General features: G+C 44.2%; 1 protein-coding gene across 2 annotated transcripts in view; it reads right to left on the bottom strand.

Moving 5' to 3' along the window:
* igdcc4 (immunoglobulin superfamily, DCC subclass, member 4) overlaps window positions 1-19,776 on the bottom strand; it is an 81,197-nt gene extending 61,421 nt beyond the window's left edge. Inside the window, exon 1 of one of the 2 annotated variants that reach the window (XM_056413664.1) lies at window positions 19,301-19,776. In XM_056413664.1, the coding sequence (XP_056269639.1) occupies window positions 19,301-19,367 (67 nt within the window). In that variant the 5' untranslated portion in view covers window positions 19,368-19,776. The remainder of the gene's footprint in view (window positions 1-19,300) is intronic. The other variant, XM_056413666.1, reaches the window with a different exon arrangement.
* Window positions 19,777-21,604: the final 1,828 nt, after the last annotated feature.

Genomic DNA, 21,604 nt, shown 5'->3' with positions numbered 1-21,604 from the left:
CTCATTCCCTTCACCTGGTCCTCACGCCCTCCTCACCTGCCTCTGATCACCTCGTTAGTCCCTCATTCCCTTCACCTGGTCCTCACGCCCTTCTCACCTGCAGCCCATCCCCTCATTAGTCCCTCACTATTCAGCTCCCTCACTTCCACTCGTCCTCTTCCAGATTGTCTTGTGTGTTATTGCCAAACTCTCCAGCGATTTCCTAAATACTAACTCTGATCTGCCCGTTACGACCCTGCTTGCCTGTTGACCCGACTTAAGATTTTGCCTGCCCCTTTTTGGATTTGTTGCCCTGTTTGACGGACCATCCGGTTCTGACCCTGCCTGAATCACTAAGTAAAAGCCTCCTCCTGTTTTTGTGTCATACTGTTGGGTTCCAGTACCTGTAACCCTTACAATTATACTCTCATAGCTTCTATTAAAGGTTTTGGATGGGAAAACAAGGTATTATTATAAAAAGGATCCGACACAGGCTCATAATAATTAAATACAGCACAGTAATGCCTTTACTTAACGCAACATGTAACTCTTTAGCTTCTCAGATATTCCTAAGTGGTTGGATTCACCCCAGAAGAAGAAAAAACAACAAAATAAAAACATCGCGGCGCTTTGAACCTCCCGAGAGAGCAAATTATTTGAATTTGTAGCAGACTAAATGGATCTGGAGACTTCCTCTTCCCCTTTCATGCACACAGATCCCCTCCCCGGCAGCGTGGAGCGGTGTGCACACGGGCGCCGGGAAATCAACAGATTCACTGCACAAATATACCCCAGCTGAAACTCAGCCCAGGGCATCTTTAAATAATACGCATCCTAATTTAGCATGGAGAGTCTCTGGGGGGGGGTGCACTCACACATCGCAGCTGACACACCCACGCATGTACACACTCACACACACACACACACACACAGGCTGCACCCTGACAAACACACACTTAATTTACCGCTAATGCCTAATGAGCTATTCCACACAGGCGCCGCTGTCCAACAAACTCTGGTTTTTAAGTGAGAGAGAAAGGGAGAGAGAGAGAGATATAGGGAGAGAAAGAGGAGGATAGAGAGGGAGGGAGGGAGGGAGAGATAGAGGGAGAGATAGAGGAGGATATAGAGAGGGAGGGAGGGAGGGAGAGATAGATAGAGAGGGGGAGGGAGGGAGAGAGATGGAGAGGGGGGTGAGAGATATAGGGAGAGAAAGAGGAGGATGGAGAGAGAGAGGGAGGGAAAGAGGTAGAGGGAGAGAGAGAGAGAGAGAGAGAAAGGGAGGGTGGGAGACATATGGAGAAGGAGAGAGGGAGAAGGGAGAGAGAGAGAGGCAGAGAAAGGGAGAGAGAGGGGGGGGAGAGAGATAGAGGGAGAGATAGGGAGAGAAAGAGGAGGATGGAGAGAAAGAGAGACAGAGAGAGAGAGAGAGAGAGAGGGAGAAGGGGAGAGAGAAAGGGAGAGAGGGAGACATATGGAGGAGAGAGAGGGAGAGAGAGAGGCAGAGAAAGGGAGAGAGAGATGCTCACAGCAGAAGAAGGGTGGCATCATGTTGTCTTGAGTAAACATGGACTAGAAGGAGTCCAGAGGTGTAACTCATCAACGACAGAGGAAACGCAATAACATAAAGTCATGAAGACGAGATCTCTCTAATCTCGGACAGGAAGGTGAGGATGAGCCCGATGTCTCCCCCTCCTCCTCCTCATCTGTTCCTCTTCATCGGTCCCTCAGAGCCGCGGCGCCCTGACGTAACGCCGGCTCGTGCGAGCGGTCGACGGGCCGCGCGGACGTCGCTCCGCAAAGCCGATGTTTAATATTCTGTCGCTGCCGCCGGGCGGGAGGCGGAGCAGCTGGCCGACAGCCGTAGACACAACAAGACCAACACACTCTGCACATGAGCCCACAGATAACACCGGAGTCAGGGAGGAGACACGGAGAGGTCGACTCTTAGGGGACCGGAGGAGGAGGAGGAGGAGGAGGAGGAGGAGGACTCCACTTTCCGAAAGTGGAAAAAGGGAAGTTCAGCTTCCCGGAGGGGCTGTTTATTCAGCTCTATGTGACATTTGTCTAATGGTTATTTCGACATGTATTTGTCATTTTGCCGCTCTCTGTTGGCCGGTGGTGAGTTACAGGGAGAGGCCTCGGCTTCTACACGCAGCGTCGTGGACTGGAAGCTGGACCCGGGACCTTTTTTTAGTCCTGATACCACTTTGATGTGTATATGGGGAGATGCAGCATGAAGGATGACCTCCGAAAGACACCACAACAAGACACAAGCTTTAAACGGACATTTTACATTTCGGAGCCAGAATTTCTTGACCGATGGAGGCCAATAGAATATGCGTCTTTGAGACGTCCAACAATGCTGATGTCAGCATTGTTGGACGTCTCAAAGACGCATATTTGACTGGAAACTGGACCCGTGACCTTTTTAGTCCTGATAGCTGTAGAATGAAGGATGACCTCCGAAAGACACCACAAAAAACACAAGCTTTAAAGGGACATTTTACCTTTCTGAGCCAGAAGGAAAGGAAAGGCTTGTTGCTACTCAAATGCCTCTATGATGAGACGGATGAATGCTCTTGTTATCATCCCACAGGTTTCAGTTACTAACTGTCTCACAATCAATAACTTATCAACACACGCATGTCGGCAGCGTTCGGACGTCTCAAAGACGCATATTTGACTGAGAACTGGACCCGTGACCTTTTTTAGTCCTGATACCAAGTACTGGAAGCTGTAGAATGAAGGATGACTTCCGAAAGACATCACAAAAAAACTAGTGCTGTGAAAAATAACGCGTTAACTCAGTTAATTCAATTACAGGTTTAACTAGTTTTTTTTTTTAACGCATTTAACGCATGCGCAGAATGAGCTTCCAATCCGTCTGTTGTTGGTCGTCGGGACGAAAAAAAAGTCACTTGCAAAATGAGCTTCCAATACACCACTTCAATCTGAACTCTGTCCGCTCTCATGCAGACGGTCTGTTCATCGGTAATGATCCTTCTGCAGGTTCACCTCCGGAAACCTTGTTACGACTTTTACTTCCTGTAGATCAGGGTCTCAACACGTCGATCGCGACCTGCCAGTCGATCGCGCGTAGTGTCGGTAGATCGCATGACATTAAAGAGATTGGCCCGCCCCCTGACATGTTCTCTAGAGCACGTCTTTGTTCTTTTATTAAACTAAACGTCTGTTGTTGATCGTATCTCCACAGCAGCATGTCATTTCTGTCTCTTCGCGTTGCGTTAACACTTATCGATCTCCGTCTCGCGCCACAGAGCTCCGTGCGCGCATCGGGACCGAGCAAAACAAAAGTCACTTGTCAATCTGTCCATCTGTCCGGGCCGGTGAGGTTTCAGCTTTGCAGCGGTGTCCCCACCGTCCCTTTCATCACGGCCCAGTTCATGAAGAAAACCCACACAGTCAGTTTGCCTCAGCAGCTGCTAGAGGAAGACTAGAGGCCTTTAGATTGTATCATGGTGGAGTTAATGGTTGACAAACAAGAGAAACATGCTCTGTTTAACCCTCCTGTTACCTTTACATTTACTAACATATTTTACCCTCGGGGTCAATTTGACCCCAACAATTAAAACCTCCAGAAAATTATTAGAATGAATATTGCTTCCCAAGTTTAAGTGTGAGGTACTTTATGTTTGTTTGTTGACTACCTAAATAGTCCTTTAAATAAATAAAAAAGTTGATATTTCTTATATGTTTGACACAGTGAAAAACAGCCTGGGGTCAAATTGACCCCAAAGAACACCGACATTAAACATTGAATGGGGTCAAATTGACCCGAAAGGTAACAGGAGGGTTAAACATTCTGTTTAGGATGAAGATGTATTAATGTTCCATATGGAAGAAAACTGCTAGATAACTGCTGAGTTGCAGCACCATTGTATAGAAGAATGTATAAATGTATATATCCGTCTTTTGTCATAAATCTCTATGTTCTCACAAAATATACCGAGAATATCGGTAATATGTGATTAATCATGATTAATCCACAAAAACCTGTGATTAACCCGATTAAAAATTGTAATCGTTTCACAGCCCTAAAAAAAACACAAGCTTTAAAGGGACATTTAAAATTTCAGAGCCAGAATTTCTTCCCCGTATTTGGATAACCGATGGAGGCCAATAATTCAATTCAATTCAATTCAGTTTATTTGTATAGCCCAATTTCACAAATTACAAATTTGTCTCGGAGTGCTTTACAATCTGTACACATAGACATCCCTGCCCCAAAACCTCACATCGGACCAGGAAAAACTCCCAAATAACCCTTCAGGGGGAAAAAAAGGGAAGAAACCTGGAGGAGAGCAACAGAGGAGGATCCCTCTCCTAGGATGGACAGATGCAATAGATGTAATGTGTACAGAAGGACAGATTTAGAGTTAAAATACATTCAATGAATATGACAGAGTGTATGAATAGTTCATAGTAGGCATATTCCACGATGGAGACCTCCACGATCCATCAGGCAGATGGCGGTGGGGAGGAGGAGTGGGCGGAGTCTCAACAGGACAGTGGCGTAGTCATGAGCAGGAATTCCACGACCCAGACGATCCATCAGGCAGATAGGATCTATGCCGTCTCATAGGGTCCGATGACCCCATGAGACGTAAAGTCAAAAGGACTTCCTGGGAGAAAGCAGAGTTAGTAACGTGTGATTGAGAGATGAAAATTCATCCTTAAGGAGAGAAAAAAGAGGAGATAGGTACTCAGTGCATCCTAAAACGTCCCCGGCAGCTATAAGCCTATAGCAGCATATCAAGGGCTGGACCAGGGCAAACCTGATTCAGCCCTAACTATAAGCTCTGTCAAAGAGGAAGGTCTTAAGTCTACTCTTAAACGAGGTGACTGTGTCTGCCTCCCAGACTGAAATTGGAAGCTGGTTCCATAAAAGAGGAGCTTGATAACTAAAGGCTCTGGCTCCCATTCTACTTTTAAGACTCTAGGAACTACAAGTAGTCCGCATTTAGTGAGCGTAGCTCTCTAGTGGGGCAATATGGTACGACAAGCTCCTTAAGATATGATGGAGCATCACCAATCAAGGCTTTGTAGGTTAAGAGAAGAATTTTAAAAGTGATTCTTGATTTTACTGGGAGCCAGTGCAGAGCAGCTAGTGCAGGAGTGATGTGATCTCTTTTCTTAGTTTTAGTGAGAACACGAGCTGCAGCATTCTGGATCAACTGGAGGGACCTAAGAGATTTATTAGAGCAGCCTGCTAATAAGGAGTTGCAGTAATCCAGTCTCGAAGTAACGAACGCGTGAACCAATTTTTCTGCATCTTTTGAGACAAGATGTGCCTGATTTTTGAAATATTACGTAGATGAAAGAATGCAGTCCTTGAGATTTGCTTTACGTGGGAGTTAAAGGACAAGTCGATCAAAGATAACGCCAAGATTCTTTACAGTGGTGTTGGATGCCAGGGCAATGCCGTCTACAGAATCCACATCACCAGATAATTGATCTCTGAGGTGCTCAGGGCCGATTAAAATTACTTGGTTTTGTCTGAGTTTAACATCAAGAAGTTGCAGGTCATCCATGTTTTATGTCTTTAAGACATGCTTGAATTTTACAGAGTTGGTTGCTCTCCTCTGGTTTTTTCGATAAATATAGTTGAGTGTCACCTGCATAACAATGAAAGTTTATGGAGTGTTTCCTGATAATATTGCCCAAAGGAAGCATGTATAAGGTAAATAAAATTGGTCCAAGCACAGAACCTTGTGGAACTCCGTGATTAACGTTGGTGGTTATCGGCGTCATCGTTTACAAATACAAACTGAGATCGATCTGATAAATAGGATTTAAACCAAATTAGTGCCGTGCCTGAAATGCCAATCGACTGCTCCAGTCTCTGTAACAGGATGTCATGGTCAATGGTGTCGAATGCAGCACTAAGGTCTAACAAGACCAGGACAGAGAGAGTCCTTTATCTGCTGCCATTAAGAGGTCATTTGTAATTTTCACCAGTGCCGTCTCGGTGCTGTGGTGTTTTCTAAATCCTGATTGAAATTTCTCAAATAAACTATTATGATGTAGAAAGTCGCACAACTGATTTGCGACCACTTTCTCAAGGATCTTGGAGAGGAAGGGAGGTTAGAGATCGGTCTGTAGTTAGCCAATACCTCTGGATCCAGAGTGGGCTTCTTCAGGAGAGGTTTAATAACAGCCACCTTGAAGGAGTGTGGTACGTGGCCTGTTAGCAGAGACACATTGATAATATCTAATAGAGAGCCGCCAATTAAAGGCAAAACGTCTTTAAGCAGCCTCGTCGGGATGGGGTCCAAGAGACAGGTAGGCGTGTTGAAGTAAAACCGTTGAAAATAATTGGTCACGGTTGATAGGAGAAAATCCTCAAATATACACCAGGGCATACAGCGGTTTCCAAGGCCATTCCACTTGAGGACAGATTGGCACTGGTTATGGGCAAGAGATTATTAATCTTGTCCTAATAGTTAAAATCTTTTCATTAAAGAAGTTCATAAAGTCATTACCACTAAGGTTTATAGGAATGCTCGGCTCCACAGAGCTGTGACTCTCTGTCAGCCTGGCTACAGTGCTGAAGAGAAACCTGGGGTTGTTTTATTTTTCTATTATTGATGAGTAATAGGCTGCTCTGGCATTACGGAGGGCCTTCTTATATGTTTTAAGACTATCTCGCCAAACTAAGCGGGATTCTTGAGATTAGTTGAACGCCATATGCGTTCAAGCTTTCGTGACGTTGCTTCAGTTTGCGGGTCTGAGGGTTATACCAGGAGCAAACCTCCTCTTCCTCACTGTCTTCTTCTTCAGAGGGCTATCGAGTCCAGTGTCATTCTCAGAGAGCCTATGGCACTGTCAACAAGATGATCAATCTGGGACGGACTAAAGTTAGACCAGGAGTCCTCTGTTATATTGAGGCGTGGTATCGAATCAAATACAGAAGGAATCGCTTCTTTAAATTTAGCTACAGCACTATCAGTTAGACATCTAGTGTAGAAACTTTTGACTAACGGAGTACACTCCGGTAGTATAAATTCAAAAGTTATGAGGTTGTGGTCTGACAGAAGAGGATTCTGTGGGAAGGCGTTCAAATGCTCAATGTCAACGCCATAAGTAAGAACAAGATCAAGCGTGTGGCCAAAGCTGTGAGTGGGTTTCTGTACTCTCTGACAGAAGCCAATCGAGTCCAACAAGGAGATGAATGCAGCACTAAGGCAATCATTATCAACATCCACATGGATATTAAAATCTCCAACAATAATAACTTTATCGGTTTTAAGAACCAAACTTGATATAAATTCTGAGAATTCAGATATAAACTCTGAATATGGACCTGGTGGCGGTACAGAATCACAAATCGAATTGGCTGTAGTGTTTTCCAGGTTGGATGTGAAAGACTAAGAACAAGGCTTTCAAATGAGGTGTAGTGTAATTTTGGTTGAGGATTAATTAATAGGCTCGATTCAAAGATGGCTGCTACTCCACCTCCTCGACCGGTGCCTCGAGGAATGTGAGTATTAATATGACTTGGAGGAGTCGATTCATTCAGGCAGACATATTCTTCATGGCTCAGCCAGGTTTCAGTTAGGCAACATAAATCAATGTGATTATCTGATATTAAATCATTCAGTAACACAGCTTTAGATGACAGAGATCGAATATTTAGGAGACCACATTTAATAGACCTATTTTGTTGCACTGCTGAAATAATTGTGTTAACTTGTATAAGGTTATTGTGTACGACTCCTCTTCTGCTTACTTTTGATTTATTTAATTGAAGTGGCCGTGGGACAGACACAGTCTCTACTCTAAAGTCAAGGGTGGGTAACTGCTCGAATGGAAGAGCAGAGAAGGGTGTTAAACTACAACTCTGCTCCCGGTTCCTGATCTGAACCCTGGGTTGTCATAGATTAAGTCCGGTGATCAACTTGGTCATATTCGCAGAAATGAGACGCTCCGTCCAACGTGGGATGAATGCCGTCTCTCCTCATCAGATCAGGTTTTCCCAGAAAGTCTTCCAGTTGTCTCGTAGCCCACATTATTCGCTGGGCACCACCTCGACAGCCAGCGGTTGAAAGACGACATTCGGCTATACAATTCGTCTGTCTGCAAATTTGGGAGAGGGCCAGAGAAAATTACGGTGTCCGACAACGTCTTGGCATAAGCACACACCGATTCCACATTAATTTTAGTGAGTTCCGAGCGGCGGGCTCGGGCGTCATTACCACCGGCGTGTATTACAATCTGACTGTATCTCCGCTTATCCTTAGCCAGCAGCTTCAAACAAGACTCCACGTCGCCCGCTCTGGCCCCCGGGAGGCACACGACTCTGGTCCGTGGCTTCGCTATTTTCACGTTCCTGACTATAGAGCTCCCGATAACCAGGGTGTGCTCCTCAGCGGGTGTGTCGCTGAGCAGGGAAAACTGGTAGACGGGAGTATTGGACCGACAGGACACGGTGTAACGTGGGATGCTCGTGTTTCTGCTGTAGATGTTAGACAGTGTCTGAAGGAAAGGAAAGGAAAGGAAAGGAAGCGCTTGTTGATACTCAAAGCTCTCGCTCCACTTCCTATTGAACTGTTCTGCCTCTATGATGAGACGGATGAATGCTCTTGTTATCATCCCACAGGTTTGAGTTACTATCTTCTGTGACCTTTTCCACAATCAATAACTGATCAACACACGCATGTCGGCAGCGTTCGGTCGTCCTCGGCTCAAAGACGACGTAACGGAAGTAAACGGAAGCAAAGTTGAAGAAAAAAAAACAAAGCTTTGTGTAATTTGCGGGGGGGGGGGGGAAATTGCTTTAACTCCACGACAAATAACCTCGTTGACACTTTCTTTTTAGTGATCCTACACGATATTCCAAAATAATCACATGACACCGCGCCGAAGCCGAAAACGCGACCTATTGTGTAACTTTATTTTAGCCGGAGAGTGGACTTTGCCCCGCGGTGCCATCGGGCAGCGAGTGGAATAAATGGTTGACTCAAAAAAGCAACGCGTCGCCCCCCCCCCCCGCGCTGCACGGGGTCACCCAGCAGTAGGTTTCCTGCAGCTGTGTTATTAACTGCGTATGAAACGAGCTGCCGAGAGACGACCTGAGAATATTGGAGGAATGCTTTTTGCCTTAAGCAGACACTGCGTTGTTCGATTGTATAACGTAGTTATATGTCAATTTCACAATAAAATAATGTCATTTAAAATCCTCCTCAGAGCCAAAATCCTATTAAATAGTCGTCTGAGGTGATGTAAAAGTGAGCTAAAAAAAAAAAGGTATCTGTGATCCTAAGACCATGTGAGCAAATGCTAGTGATTTGGAGACATTTACTTTGAAGGGTCGTCATTGTATTCACTTTTACTAAACTGGGTGACACTGTTCAAATGCTCAAAACGTGTGGTTGGAAATGTATCTTACTTTTACCTACAGATTCATCAAAAATGTGGATAAATGGTGATTTGGAGACTTTTATTTTGAAGGGTCATCATTGTATTCACTTTTACTAAACTGGGTGACACTGTGATCAAATGCTCAAAACATGTGGTTGGAAATGTCTCTTACATTTATCTACAGATTCATAAAAAAATTGGATAAATGGTGATTTGGATACTTTTATTTTGAAAGGTCATCATAGTATTCACTTTTGCTAAACTGGGTGACAATTCAAACTTTTTTCAAATGTTCAAAACTTTTAGTTGGACATTTATCTTAATTGTATCTATAGACGTATCCAAAGTACACATTATTTCCACCAGTCTACATTATAAATGTATTTTTTCTGTGTAACATTACAAGTTACCACGGGGGAGGGGGAAACGACGATAAACAATTAATGCAGACACAATAATATATCTGCAGATTCTCCTTTTTAACGGTTCTCCTGACTTTTCTCGCCTCGTTAATTCCCGGGCTGCTGAATGTTATTCAGTTTAATTCTCACAATGTGATAATAAATCAAACGCACAGCCAGATGAAAACGCCATCGGGGCTTATAAAAAATAAAAAAACACTGGCAATAAAGATCAGTCGGGTTTATTCTGGCTTCTTAAACCCTGGAACATGTGAGCAAAAAGGTTTTCTTTGGTGAAAAGGACAGAAATAAGTAAAAAAGCTTGATATATTTGACCTTTACAGCAATCAGACTCTATTTCAACCTGTTTCATTGTTTCATGCACAGCAGGAGGCCGCATGCTAAAGATCAGAGACAACACGACAGGGGGCTAGTCGGGAAACAAACCGAAGCATTTAGCCTCGAAAAGGAAGATATTCATCCTGTGAGGAGTCGGTAGAGACCAAAAACTGAGCAACAAAAAAAGTGAATATTGAACTTGGCTGGACAGAATGATGATATTGCTTCGTCGCTGATGTAAATAAGCAGCCGCATCCAATTTAAAGACGATTATGTCAATAAAGTGTTCACAAATTGTTTCTAATGCCCTTAAAGGGTCTTAATCTGCCTCGATCAGAGGAGATGAGATTCTCTGGATCATCACAACGTACGACGTAAAGGTGCGTTCACACCAACAGCGAAACTATTTTTTCGCGCGACCGAATCCCATGTAAAGTCAACGTACAGACGCGTGTGGCTGCGATAGACGAGATATTTTCCACGGCGACGCGTTTTCAGCGGCGCAATTTTCGCCCCGAGTTGAAATATTTCAACTTTGAGGCGGTCATCTCGCAACCCGGGCCAATCAGCTCTCGTGTTCCGCTCTCGTAGCTGGAAGCGGAAGTCTTTCAGACGTAACAGTAACTTCATCGGTGAAAGTGTCCGAGCTGAGTGAGCCTACGGGTGATGTCATCAACCCAAACACGAGGGCGTTAGTGTGTGGGATGTCCACAACAAGTATAAAGCAGAACTAGTGGTTAGTTATTCCGTGGTGGATGAAGGAAATGATAACGGTCTTTACGGAGATGAGACACGGAGATAAGCCCCGCCCCTCGCGGAGCGTCTCGACGCTTATGGTGAGAACACGGTGAACGGTCGAGCGAGTAAACTCACGCGCTTTGGGCGACGAGAAAAATCGCTTCGCTTTTGGTGTGAACGCACCTTAAGGGTCACGATGCAGCTGGAGGAAGCCAGAAGCATCGGGAGGCAAGACAGTATTTCAAAATAAGAGCCCTACACTCACTCAATGTGTGTTGTTTTCAATGAATTTGATGAATTTGCGACCCCTAAGAACACAAAGTGCTCTTAAGAAATGCTCCCGCTGAGTTTCTTCTCCCCGGTTAAGCGTGTTTGATCTACGATGCCACCGGGATGTGTGAGAGTCGACGTGCGCGGTGGCAGCCAAGTGGCTTTCCACGTGGCGGGCGGGAGTTCTCTCTGCATCTGCAGACGCCGTGGTTTCATGGGCCCCGAAATGCAGAATAAGCAGTTTAAAGGATGGATGGCACTCGGTACGGGGAGATAAATTAATGTGAAGTGCGTGTCCTTTAAATCAATGCATATCACCCTGCGCTGCTCCCGGTGGAATCACAGGGTGTTGCGCTGCGTCCCAACTGTTTACATTTTACACGTGCATATATATTTTTTAAAGGCCAAAGGCGTTACAATTACACGATTAATTTGCTCATAAAGTCTTGGAGTGATGCAGATGTTTCTTTATATTATGTCCATAAATAACTGTGGAGCGTAAAGGGAGTGGCGGCCGGGGGGGGGGGGGGGGGGTCGACTCACGTCAGCATATTGGCTTCTTCCTAGTAATCGTATTTTCCTCCGTGAAATTAAAGCTGTATTTTTATTTATTTATCCTAGCCTATTTGAAGAATTATTTGTCTATAACACATATGTATGTATATATATAATATATATATATACATACATATGTATAAATATAATTATATACATATGTATATTATATACATATACATATATAATGCAATGCCCAATCTTGTGATTTGCGAAGGTATGCGCTCTACCGAGTGCCCGTTCTCGTTATCTTTTGTTTTAGGTAAATATCCCACATACATGGCAGAGGAACACACACACACACACACACCTTAGTGACTTGTTTACGGGTCTTAATGGCGGATAACAACGTGCTGTGATGACTCAGTGAAGCCAACATGCATGATGCTGCAGTCCGGTCAGGGGAGGACATTTACAGATTTTTTGGGGGGCAATTTTTCCCCCCACTGACTGAAATTCAGGCACATTTAAAAAGAAATTGGGGGCACTTTTTTTAAACTTGTGAAATAACATTTAACCTTTGTTCAAAAATGATAAATATACTTATTTAGGCTTACGTGACCAATTGTCATAGAAATGGCGATAATAAGACTATTAGGCAATAATAAGACTATTAGGCAATAATATATGCCTACTATGAACTATTCATCCACTCTGTCATATTCATTGAATGTATTTAAACTCTAAATCTGTCCTTCTGGTCACATGACATCTATTGTTCTGTCCATCCTGGAGAGGGATCCTCCTCTGTTGCTCTCCTGAAGGTTTCTACCATTTTTCCCCCCTGAAGGGTTATTTGGGAGTTTTTCCTGGTCCGATGTGAGGTTTCGGGGCAGGGATGTCTATGTGTACAGATTGTAAAGCACTCCGAGACAAATTTGTAATTTATGAAATTTGGCTATACAAATAAACTGAATTGAATTGAATTAATAAGACTATTAGGCAATAATAAGACTATTAGGCAATAATAAGACTATTAGGCAGTAGTCTACAGATTCAAAGTGTTTTCTTAGATTTTTTTGAACAAACATAAAACATAAATCAGACAATCATATTCAATGTTATTCTTATTTATTTGTGGTTATTTATAATTCAAAAAATTAAAACAACTATTAACAATTACAATTTTTTATATATATATTTAATTATTTTTATTTATTTCTTTATTTTTACCTACCTAGTACAGACAATACAGCTGGGACAGACACAACAAAGAACAAAAACAAAATGCTAGTAAATTATCGAAATTATGGGGGCATTTGTTGCCTCTCCTAGTGATATCAGGGGCAAAATGATATTTCTGAGGGGCAGTTTTGACCTTTGCCCTCCTGTATTTCTGACGCTGAGTCCGGGTTTGACGAGAGGCCCGCATGTGACCTCTCCTCTGAAGCGAGGTGCGTACAGACGACACTTCCCCGAGGTCTAAAAGCGGATGTTTAGTTTACGATTTCTTTAACGTTCTTTTCGTCATTTCTTTCTTATTGAAATGTTCGATAAATCCCGAGGCCGACGAAACGTCCAAACCGTTTTTTGAAAACAACTTTCAATGATGAATCTCACGGCGGCGGCAGGGGGCGAATAAATCAATTTCCACTCGGCTCTTATCTCAGACGATCTCCATCACGACCGCCATTTACCTGCATGAGATTTCATCATCGGGATGCGATCGCCCCGAGTGTGGCACTCGCTCTCCTGTCACGAGGATCCGGAGGGGAGTGATTCCTTACGGTCTCTACCGGAGTCTGCGGGCCGCGGTAATCTAACTCTGTATAAATTCTATCCTCTGACCTTCTGCCGTTCTATCAGATGGAAGTCAAGCAGCCGTTCCTCGAGCTGCCTCCCTTCTAAGTCCTATACATGCATAATTGAACAATGAATAATGGGCCTCCTGATGCAATTACCGTACACATCAGACAGAGGTGGTGTCTTTATGGATGTGCAGAAGTACTGTGGACTTTCTGGTATATTAATTTGACCGCCGTAGAGATTCCTGAGAGACGACGTCATGCGAGAGTCGCGGCAACCGAACGAATCTGCAGACTCACGAGAGAACGAGAAAGTGGTCAGTGATGGTAAAAAAAATTACTTAAATAATGCAGCGCTACACTAAACCGACGCGTAATGGAGTGCACTAAACACAACCGCGCCGCCTGATGGGTGAGCCAAAGGGCTGCGGGGAGCAGTGTGTGTGTGTGTGTGTGTGTGTGTGTGTGTGTGTGTGTGTGTGTGTGTGTGTGTGTGTGTGTGTGTGTGTGTGTGTGTGTGTGTGTGTGTGTGTGTGTGTGTGTGTGTGTGTTACGGAGAGCGAGGCAACACCCGCCAACAACATTACAGTACAACGTTCATCTTTAAGGATGCAAGGGACATTCGTCAGCATTGTGCATCATATTGTGCATCCCGTTGTGCATCATAGTGTGCATTTGCATCACATTGTGCATCTGCATCCCATTGTGCATCCCGTTGTGCATCATAGTGTGCATTTGCATCACATTGTGCATCTGCAACACATTGTGCATCTGCATCCCATTGTGCATCCCATTATGCATCACATTGTGCATCCCGTTGTGCATCGCATTTTGCATCGCGTTGTTCATCACATTGTGCATCATATTGTGCATCACATTGTGCATCACATTGTGCATCACATTTTGCATCACATTTTGCATCGCGTTGTGCATCACATTGTGCATCCCGTTGTGCATCCCATTGTGCATCACATTTTGCATCGCGTTGTGCATCACATTGTGCATCCCATTGTGCATCACATTCTGCATCACATTGTGCATCTGCATCCCATTGTGCATCACGTTGTGCAACACATTCTGCAACACATTCTGCATCATGTTGTGCATCACATTCTGCATCCCATTGTGCATCACGTTGTGCAACACATTCTGCATCATGTTATGCATCACATTCTGCATCCCATACTGCATCCCAGTGTGCATCAAATTCTGATTCACATTTTGCATCGCGTTGTGCATCCCATTCTGCATCACATTGTGCATCCAATTGCGCATCACGTTGTGCATCAGTGTCCATCACATTGTGCATCACGTTGTGCATCACATTGTGCATCACATTGTGCATCCCATGCAGGGATGCTCAACCACATGCAGTTGTAGCCCATTTGCTACATGCCAGCGAATACAGCTCCCTAACACGAGGCCCTTTGAAACAGTGTGTGTCGTCTTTGCGTGTGACACGTTCCGTAGGAAGTGGTGGACGTCACAGGTACCGGCTACAGGTCATCAAAAGGTTCCAACAGCATCTGATCTCAGATCAGGAAATGTTCAGATTTTAAGATATACATGTAATCCAGTTCCATGATCCACAGCAATTAAGGTGGCAATTCAAAGTGGAGCTGTGACTCAAACAATACATTTCTAATTTAATTATTCTCTTAGTTACCTTCTATGGAGGACTCAAAATGACTTAAGTATAAATAAATAAATGCATGAATAAATATGGGAATAAATAAATAAATGCTTAAATAAATGTATAAATAAATAAATAAATTCTTAAATAAATGTATAAATAAATAAATAAATGTATAAATAAATAGATACATTCTTAAATAAATGTATAAATAAATAAATAAATGTATAAATAAATGCTTAAATAAATGTATAAATAAATAAATAAATACAGGAATGAATAAATATAAGTTATAAATCAACAGGACATCATTAAATCAATATATTTCTACATTTCTGTATTTCTACATTTATTTATTTATCTATTTATGTGTCCACACGTATTTCTTCATTTATTTATGTGTGACATTTACGTGTCCGTATATTCAAATGAGCTGGGCTGTCCGAACCTCTGTCTAAAGCATGATTGGTCACAGGAGTGTGATGCACCTGGTGTGTTGTGCTCTACTATTTCTGCCTGGCACATGAAGCTGAAGCTCGCTCAGCTCACCGTTAGCAGAAGTTAGCCAAGACAGCTTTTTGACTTCAGCCGTTTATCAATTCCAAGTACACTGAGTACAGACTCGTGTTCTTTTGGATTCTGGTCTTGGGACTCCAGACTCTCGAGGACGCAGGACGGTCTTTCTGGTCGTGTGACGTCACCACAGCAACTGTTCTTGTTCATGAATTTACTCCAATTATTCACTGTAAAATACTTTACAGTGGAGTAGAATGTGTTGCTGTGTTCACTGTCGTTTGGCGTATACTCCGCCCACAGCAGCCTGGTACTTGTTCCCGAATAAACGGAAATAACTATAAAACGTCTCGTAGCTTTCCATCCTGACCCAGGGTCGCTACAATATGAAGTTATGAATCTCAGTCAAATTGACGTAACTTTATCTTTTAATAAATAATAAACTCGTTGTGCTCTTTAGATCCTCCAAAACCTAATTATATCTCATGTTTAGCCGCTACGGAGAAGTCAGAGCCAGCGGAGCATTTCAAAAAGTCCTGCCGAGATCAGGCTTCTCTCGGCGGCCACACAGCGTGCTGAGCGCCGCGCCGGAGCGCAAAGGACCATGAGCAGAACCTCAAATCTCCGTCGCATATCCTTATTAGGCTGAATCTCGATAAACCGACCACAGATTTGATGCTTAAACTACTAACTTCTCGACTGAAAACATCCTTAAATTACATTCCGTGACTCAACAACAGTAGTATTTAGAATGTACAGACAAGAATGCATAATACACGCTGTTCGTCTACAGGTCCAAGTGCTAGGGATCGATTACTTCTGTCTTGCTCCCTGATTTGACCAATCCTGTTTAACAATGAGGTTCGGACCGCCCCAGCTCATTTGAATATACGGACACATAAATGTCACACATAAATAAATGAAGAAATACGTGTGGACACATAAATAGAGATATAAATAAATGAAGAAATACAGAAATGTAGAAATATATTTATTTAATGATGTCCTGTTGATTTATAACTTATATTTATTCATTCCTGTATTTATTTATTTATTTATACATTTATTTAAGCATTTATTTATTTATTTATACATTTATTTAAGCATTTATTCATTTATTCCTATATTTATTCATGCATTCATTTATTTATTTATTTATACTTAAGTCATTTTGAGTCCTCCATAACCTTCGCATTGAAAATGCCGGAAGGTTATGTTTTGATCGCCGTGTATTTATTTATTTATTTATTTGTATGCGTGTTATTCGCAAAACTCAAAAAGTATTGAACCGAATCGCATGAAATTTGGTGGGATGATTGTTTATTATCCGGGGACCAGTTGATTAGATTTTGGGATCGATTGGGTCAAAGGTCAAAGGTCAACGGTCATGAACAGGTCAAAATCTTTCGCAGAACTCAAAAAGTATTGAACCGAATCGCATGAAATTTGGTGGGATGATTGTTTATTATCCGGGGACCAGTTGATTAGATTTTGGGATCGATCGGGTCAAAGGTCATGAACAGGTCAAAATCTTTCGCAGAACTCAAAAAGTATTGAACCGAATCGCATGAAATTTGGTGGGATGATTGTTTATTATCCGGGGACCAGTTGATTAGATTTTGGGATCGATCGGGTCAAAGGTCAAGGTCAAAGGTCATGAACAGGTCAAAATGTTCTTGAATTGCATGAACTTTGGTGGGATGATTGGTTATTATCCGGGGACCATTTGATTAGATTTTGGGATCAATCGGGTCAAAGGTCAAGGTCAAGGTCATGGAAAGGTCAAACTCTTTTTTTACCAATTTTGTCCAATTGGCATGCAACTAATGCCAAAATGTTCATAATTCAATGCCCAATCTTGTGATATGCGAAGGTATGCACTCCACCGAGTGCCCATTCTAGTTCACATATAAATTGAAGGTCAGAAAGCAAATGAGGCGACATGTGGTAAATAATCACACGACGTGAGAAGATGGAGACACAGAACGTTTTTTTGTCATTTCTGCATGAAAATAACTGAAGCGATTCACATTTTCTTTTTTTTTTATAGTTGCCGATTCATTTTCTGCACGGAACCTAAACGATTTTGCTCCGTCCGCCGGCTCTATCTTCATCGGGGGGCTACCTTCTTAAAAGGGCCCCCAGACCGGGTCCCATCCTCTATGTGTCGCGAGACTAGCCGCCAGCAGCGCTGGGCTGCTAGCTGCCGCCGCCGCTCCTGCTCCCGCCGCTAGCTCCTGCTCCGCTCTCGCAACGAGACACCCTGTAAACGGTAAGTTGTGTCTTGTGTCCAGAAGTTAACCCTCCTGTTATCTTTACATTTACTAACATATTTTACCCTCGGGGTCAATTTGACCCCAGCAATTAAAACCTCCAGAAAATTATTAGAATTAATATTGTTTTCCAAGTTTAAGTGTGAGGTACTTTATGTTTGTTTGTTGACTACCTAAATAGCCCTTTAAATATATAAAAAAGTTGATATTTCTTATATGTTTGACACAGTGAAAAACAGCCTGGGGTCAAATTGACCCTAAAGAACACCGACATTAAACATTGAATGGGGTCAAATTGACCCTAAGGTAACAGGAGGGTTAAGTCAAAACATTTGCTCGGCCTGAAACACGAACGCCACCTCTTGGAGATCTCTTTTTTTTTTTTTATAAGATACACCTCAAGAGGTGTGTGTCTCACACACACACACACCAACCTGTTGATGCTTTTTAAATAAATAAAAGATGAATAATATACGTTTTCTCCATTTTTCTTCCTTCCAGACACCGTCTGATGACGACTAGTTTCTAGTTAGCCCTGATCCACTCCCTATGGATCTACTAACACCATGTAGGTGACACACACTGTGGATCATCAACACACACGTTGGGCATCCTCACTGACAAAATAAAAGCATGGCCGGCTTCACTGCTTTTACATTTCAACGGCCGCTGCTGCTTTTCTCCACAGGTCTTTGTCATGTAAATCCTGAGGTCGGTGTTTCCACCACTAGTCGTCCCCCTGCAGCCCGGAGCCACCGGGCACCTTCAACCATCATCCTGCCGGCGATGTAGAGATGACGACGTCCTTTTGGATGACACCATATCACTCTTGTCCACAAAAATCCTCTCAATCAACTTCCAGAGCCAGCGGCCACACACACACACACACACACACACACACACACATAGTCGGTTATTAAATTATAATAAAACAATTTAAGAATGTGTGTTATCCAGTGGTATTAAACACCGAGGCTGAGCCCACATGTCTCTGTGTATAATGAGCCACCATCCCATAATATGTTGGATAGGGAAACTCCCCCCCCCCCCCCCCCCGGTGGGTTCGGAGCCCTCTGGCCGCCCCCTGTGGCCCCATTCAGAGCTCTGCTCTTCGGGCACTTTTCGTGCTGCAACTTCGCAACGCCGGGCGCGCGCGCGCGTGGGCGTGCAGCGACGTAGTCACACGTGAAGTTAAAAAAAGAAAGAAAAAAGAAGAAGAAGAAATTACACAAAAATTACACAAAATTAATAAAAGATGGGAACACGTTCGACCGAAACCGGAGCGGCCACGTGAGGTGAGCCGCGGAACCACCGGGAGGGCGAGACACTCTTTCGGCGGGTTGTTGTGAACTGCACTTCGGGTGTAACACGAGTGGCCCGCTGCCTCGCGCACGCTGGAAAGAGAGAACCCCCCCCCCCCCGTCGCTAAACACATGCAGAATCATTGAAGTGTGCGCGCGAGCGCGTTACCTTGCTCCGTAGGACCACAACACAGCGAGAGAAGACAGAACAGCCAAATCGTTCTGTCCACCGCCATGTGCAGCCTCTCGGTCTCCACCGGGGGGGCGGCGCGGCGCGTCTACGGGCTCCGACCAGCGATACCGTTATAGCGACATGCATATGCTGGAATCCGCTATTGTCTCCCCCGCCGGTGCGTAACGGACTCTCTCTCTCTCTCTCTCTCTCTTCCGGTCTCTTTTTGGTTAAACCCCCCCCCCGGTTCCCCTCTTGGCTTTCCCCAAGAAGATTTCACTAGTCCGGGGAGAGCCGCCGTGTCTCTCGGCGCTTCAACGCCATGTTGCGAACGAATGTTAAGTGTGTGTGTGTGTGTGTGTTCGCTGCTGGTCCGCACACACACACACACGCGCGCGCGCACACAGAGGCAGAGACACGCGCGCGCGCCTGCGCACACGCACGTTCACCAGACACTGGCTGGCTGGTTGCCGCCGGAGTCCTGAGAAGCGGTCGGTGGTTCTAACGCCCCCACACACACACACACACACACACTGCTGCCTTCTTGTGGGTCAACTCCACGAAGACTTGGAAGGGGGGGGGGGGGGGGCATATGAAGCCAATGCGTCAGTAGAAGCACGTGCAATACCAAATATGTCACAAAATATGCATTACCCCAGGCGCCCTCTCTCTCTATCTCTCTCTCTCTATCTCTCTCTCTCTCTCTCTCTCTCTCTATCTGACGCGAAGTGTGCGGAGAATAATCTGGCTAAGCAGTTCTCTGTAATGACTGCAAATGTGAACGTGTTGCCCCACATGAACCCGATGTGCCGCAGACACACTGCATGGTCGTTTTTTAATGAGCACGCGCCGCATCCACACGCACACACACACACACACACAAACATACACACACACACATGTTCCGTCGAGAACCTTCTCATTGTGCAACATCCACACTCTGGTCCTAGATATCCTCGTGTGTTTGGAGGGCTCTCTCAAACCTGTGTTTGTGTGTGTGTGTGTGTGTGTGTGTGTGTGTGTGTGTGTGTGTGTGTGTGTGTGTGTGTGTGTGTGTGTGTGTGTGTGTGTGTGTGTGTGTGTGTGTGTGTGAATGCACCTTTGTTTATCCACATGCACAGACGTGTATGCATGACTGTGTTAATGCACGTGTGTAATTAAGAAGCAGGTCCATGGAGGGGGGGAAAGGAGGAGAGGCACATGTGCTCCCTGAGCAAGAACAGGCAAAAGGAGGAGGAGGAGGTGGGAAAGAAAGAGGAGGAGGAGGAGGAGGTGGGAAAGAAAGGGGAGGAGGGGTGGGGGGGGGGGGTGTTCATCCCAATCAATCAAGCAGCTCGCCTCCTGCAATGAGTGCTGAGGGACCCACACTGACTTGTGCACACATAGCAAGGAGCCAGCTGGAACCCTCTGCCTTCCCGGAGCAGACAAAGACCGGCCTCCTCCTCCTCCTCTTCCTCCTCCTCCTCCTCCTCTTCCTCCTCCTCCTCCTCCTCTTCCTCCTCCTCCTCCTGGTGCAGCCTCGTCTCAGCATCCCCACATCCACCAACCGGCACACAGAGATAGAGCGGGAGAGGAAACCGCTCTAACCAGTCATGGCTGTTTACAAGTCGACTTGTAACACAGCGCACAGAAACATGGAGGTGGCATCTGGAACCGGGAATGGTTCTTCAGAGGGATGCCATAGAAGAACCATTTATGGTTCCACAAAGAACTTTTCAAACCAGGGTTCTGTAAAGAACCATTTCCTTAAAGAGTTCTTCAATTAACCTTTAAAGGTGTCTAAAGAACCTTCAACACAAGGTTCTTTAAGGCACCATTTCTGGTTCCACAAAGAACCTCACAAAAAAGGGTTCTTTAAAGAACCATTTCCTTAAATAGTTCTTGAAAGGACCTTCAAAAAATGGTTCTTTAATCCACCATTTACGGTTCCAAAAAGAACCTTACAAACAAGGGTTCTTTAAAGAACCATTTCCTTAAATAGTTCTTGAAAGAACCTTCAAAGGTGTCTAAAGAACCTTCAACATATGGTTCTTTAAGGCACCATTTCTGGTTCCACAAAGAACCTTTCTAACCAGGGTTCTTTAAAGAACCATTTCCTTAAATATTTCTTCAAAGAACCTATAAAGTTGTCTCAAAGAACCTTAAAAAATGGTTCTTTAAGGCACCATTTCTGGTTCCACAAAGAACCTTTCAAACAAGGGTTCTTTAAAGAACCCTTTCCTTAAATATTTCTTCAAAGAACCTATAAAGTTGTCTCAAAGAACCTTAAAAATGGTTCTTTAAGGCACCATTTCTGGTTCC

The sequence above is a fragment of the Pseudoliparis swirei genome, chromosome 4 (genome assembly GCF_029220125.1).
Source record: "Pseudoliparis swirei isolate HS2019 ecotype Mariana Trench chromosome 4, NWPU_hadal_v1, whole genome shotgun sequence".
Lineage (NCBI taxonomy): Eukaryota > Metazoa > Chordata > Actinopteri > Perciformes > Liparidae > Pseudoliparis > Pseudoliparis swirei.
Note: the sequence above shows the minus strand (reverse complement) of the source record. Positions and strands in the feature narration are given on the sequence as shown.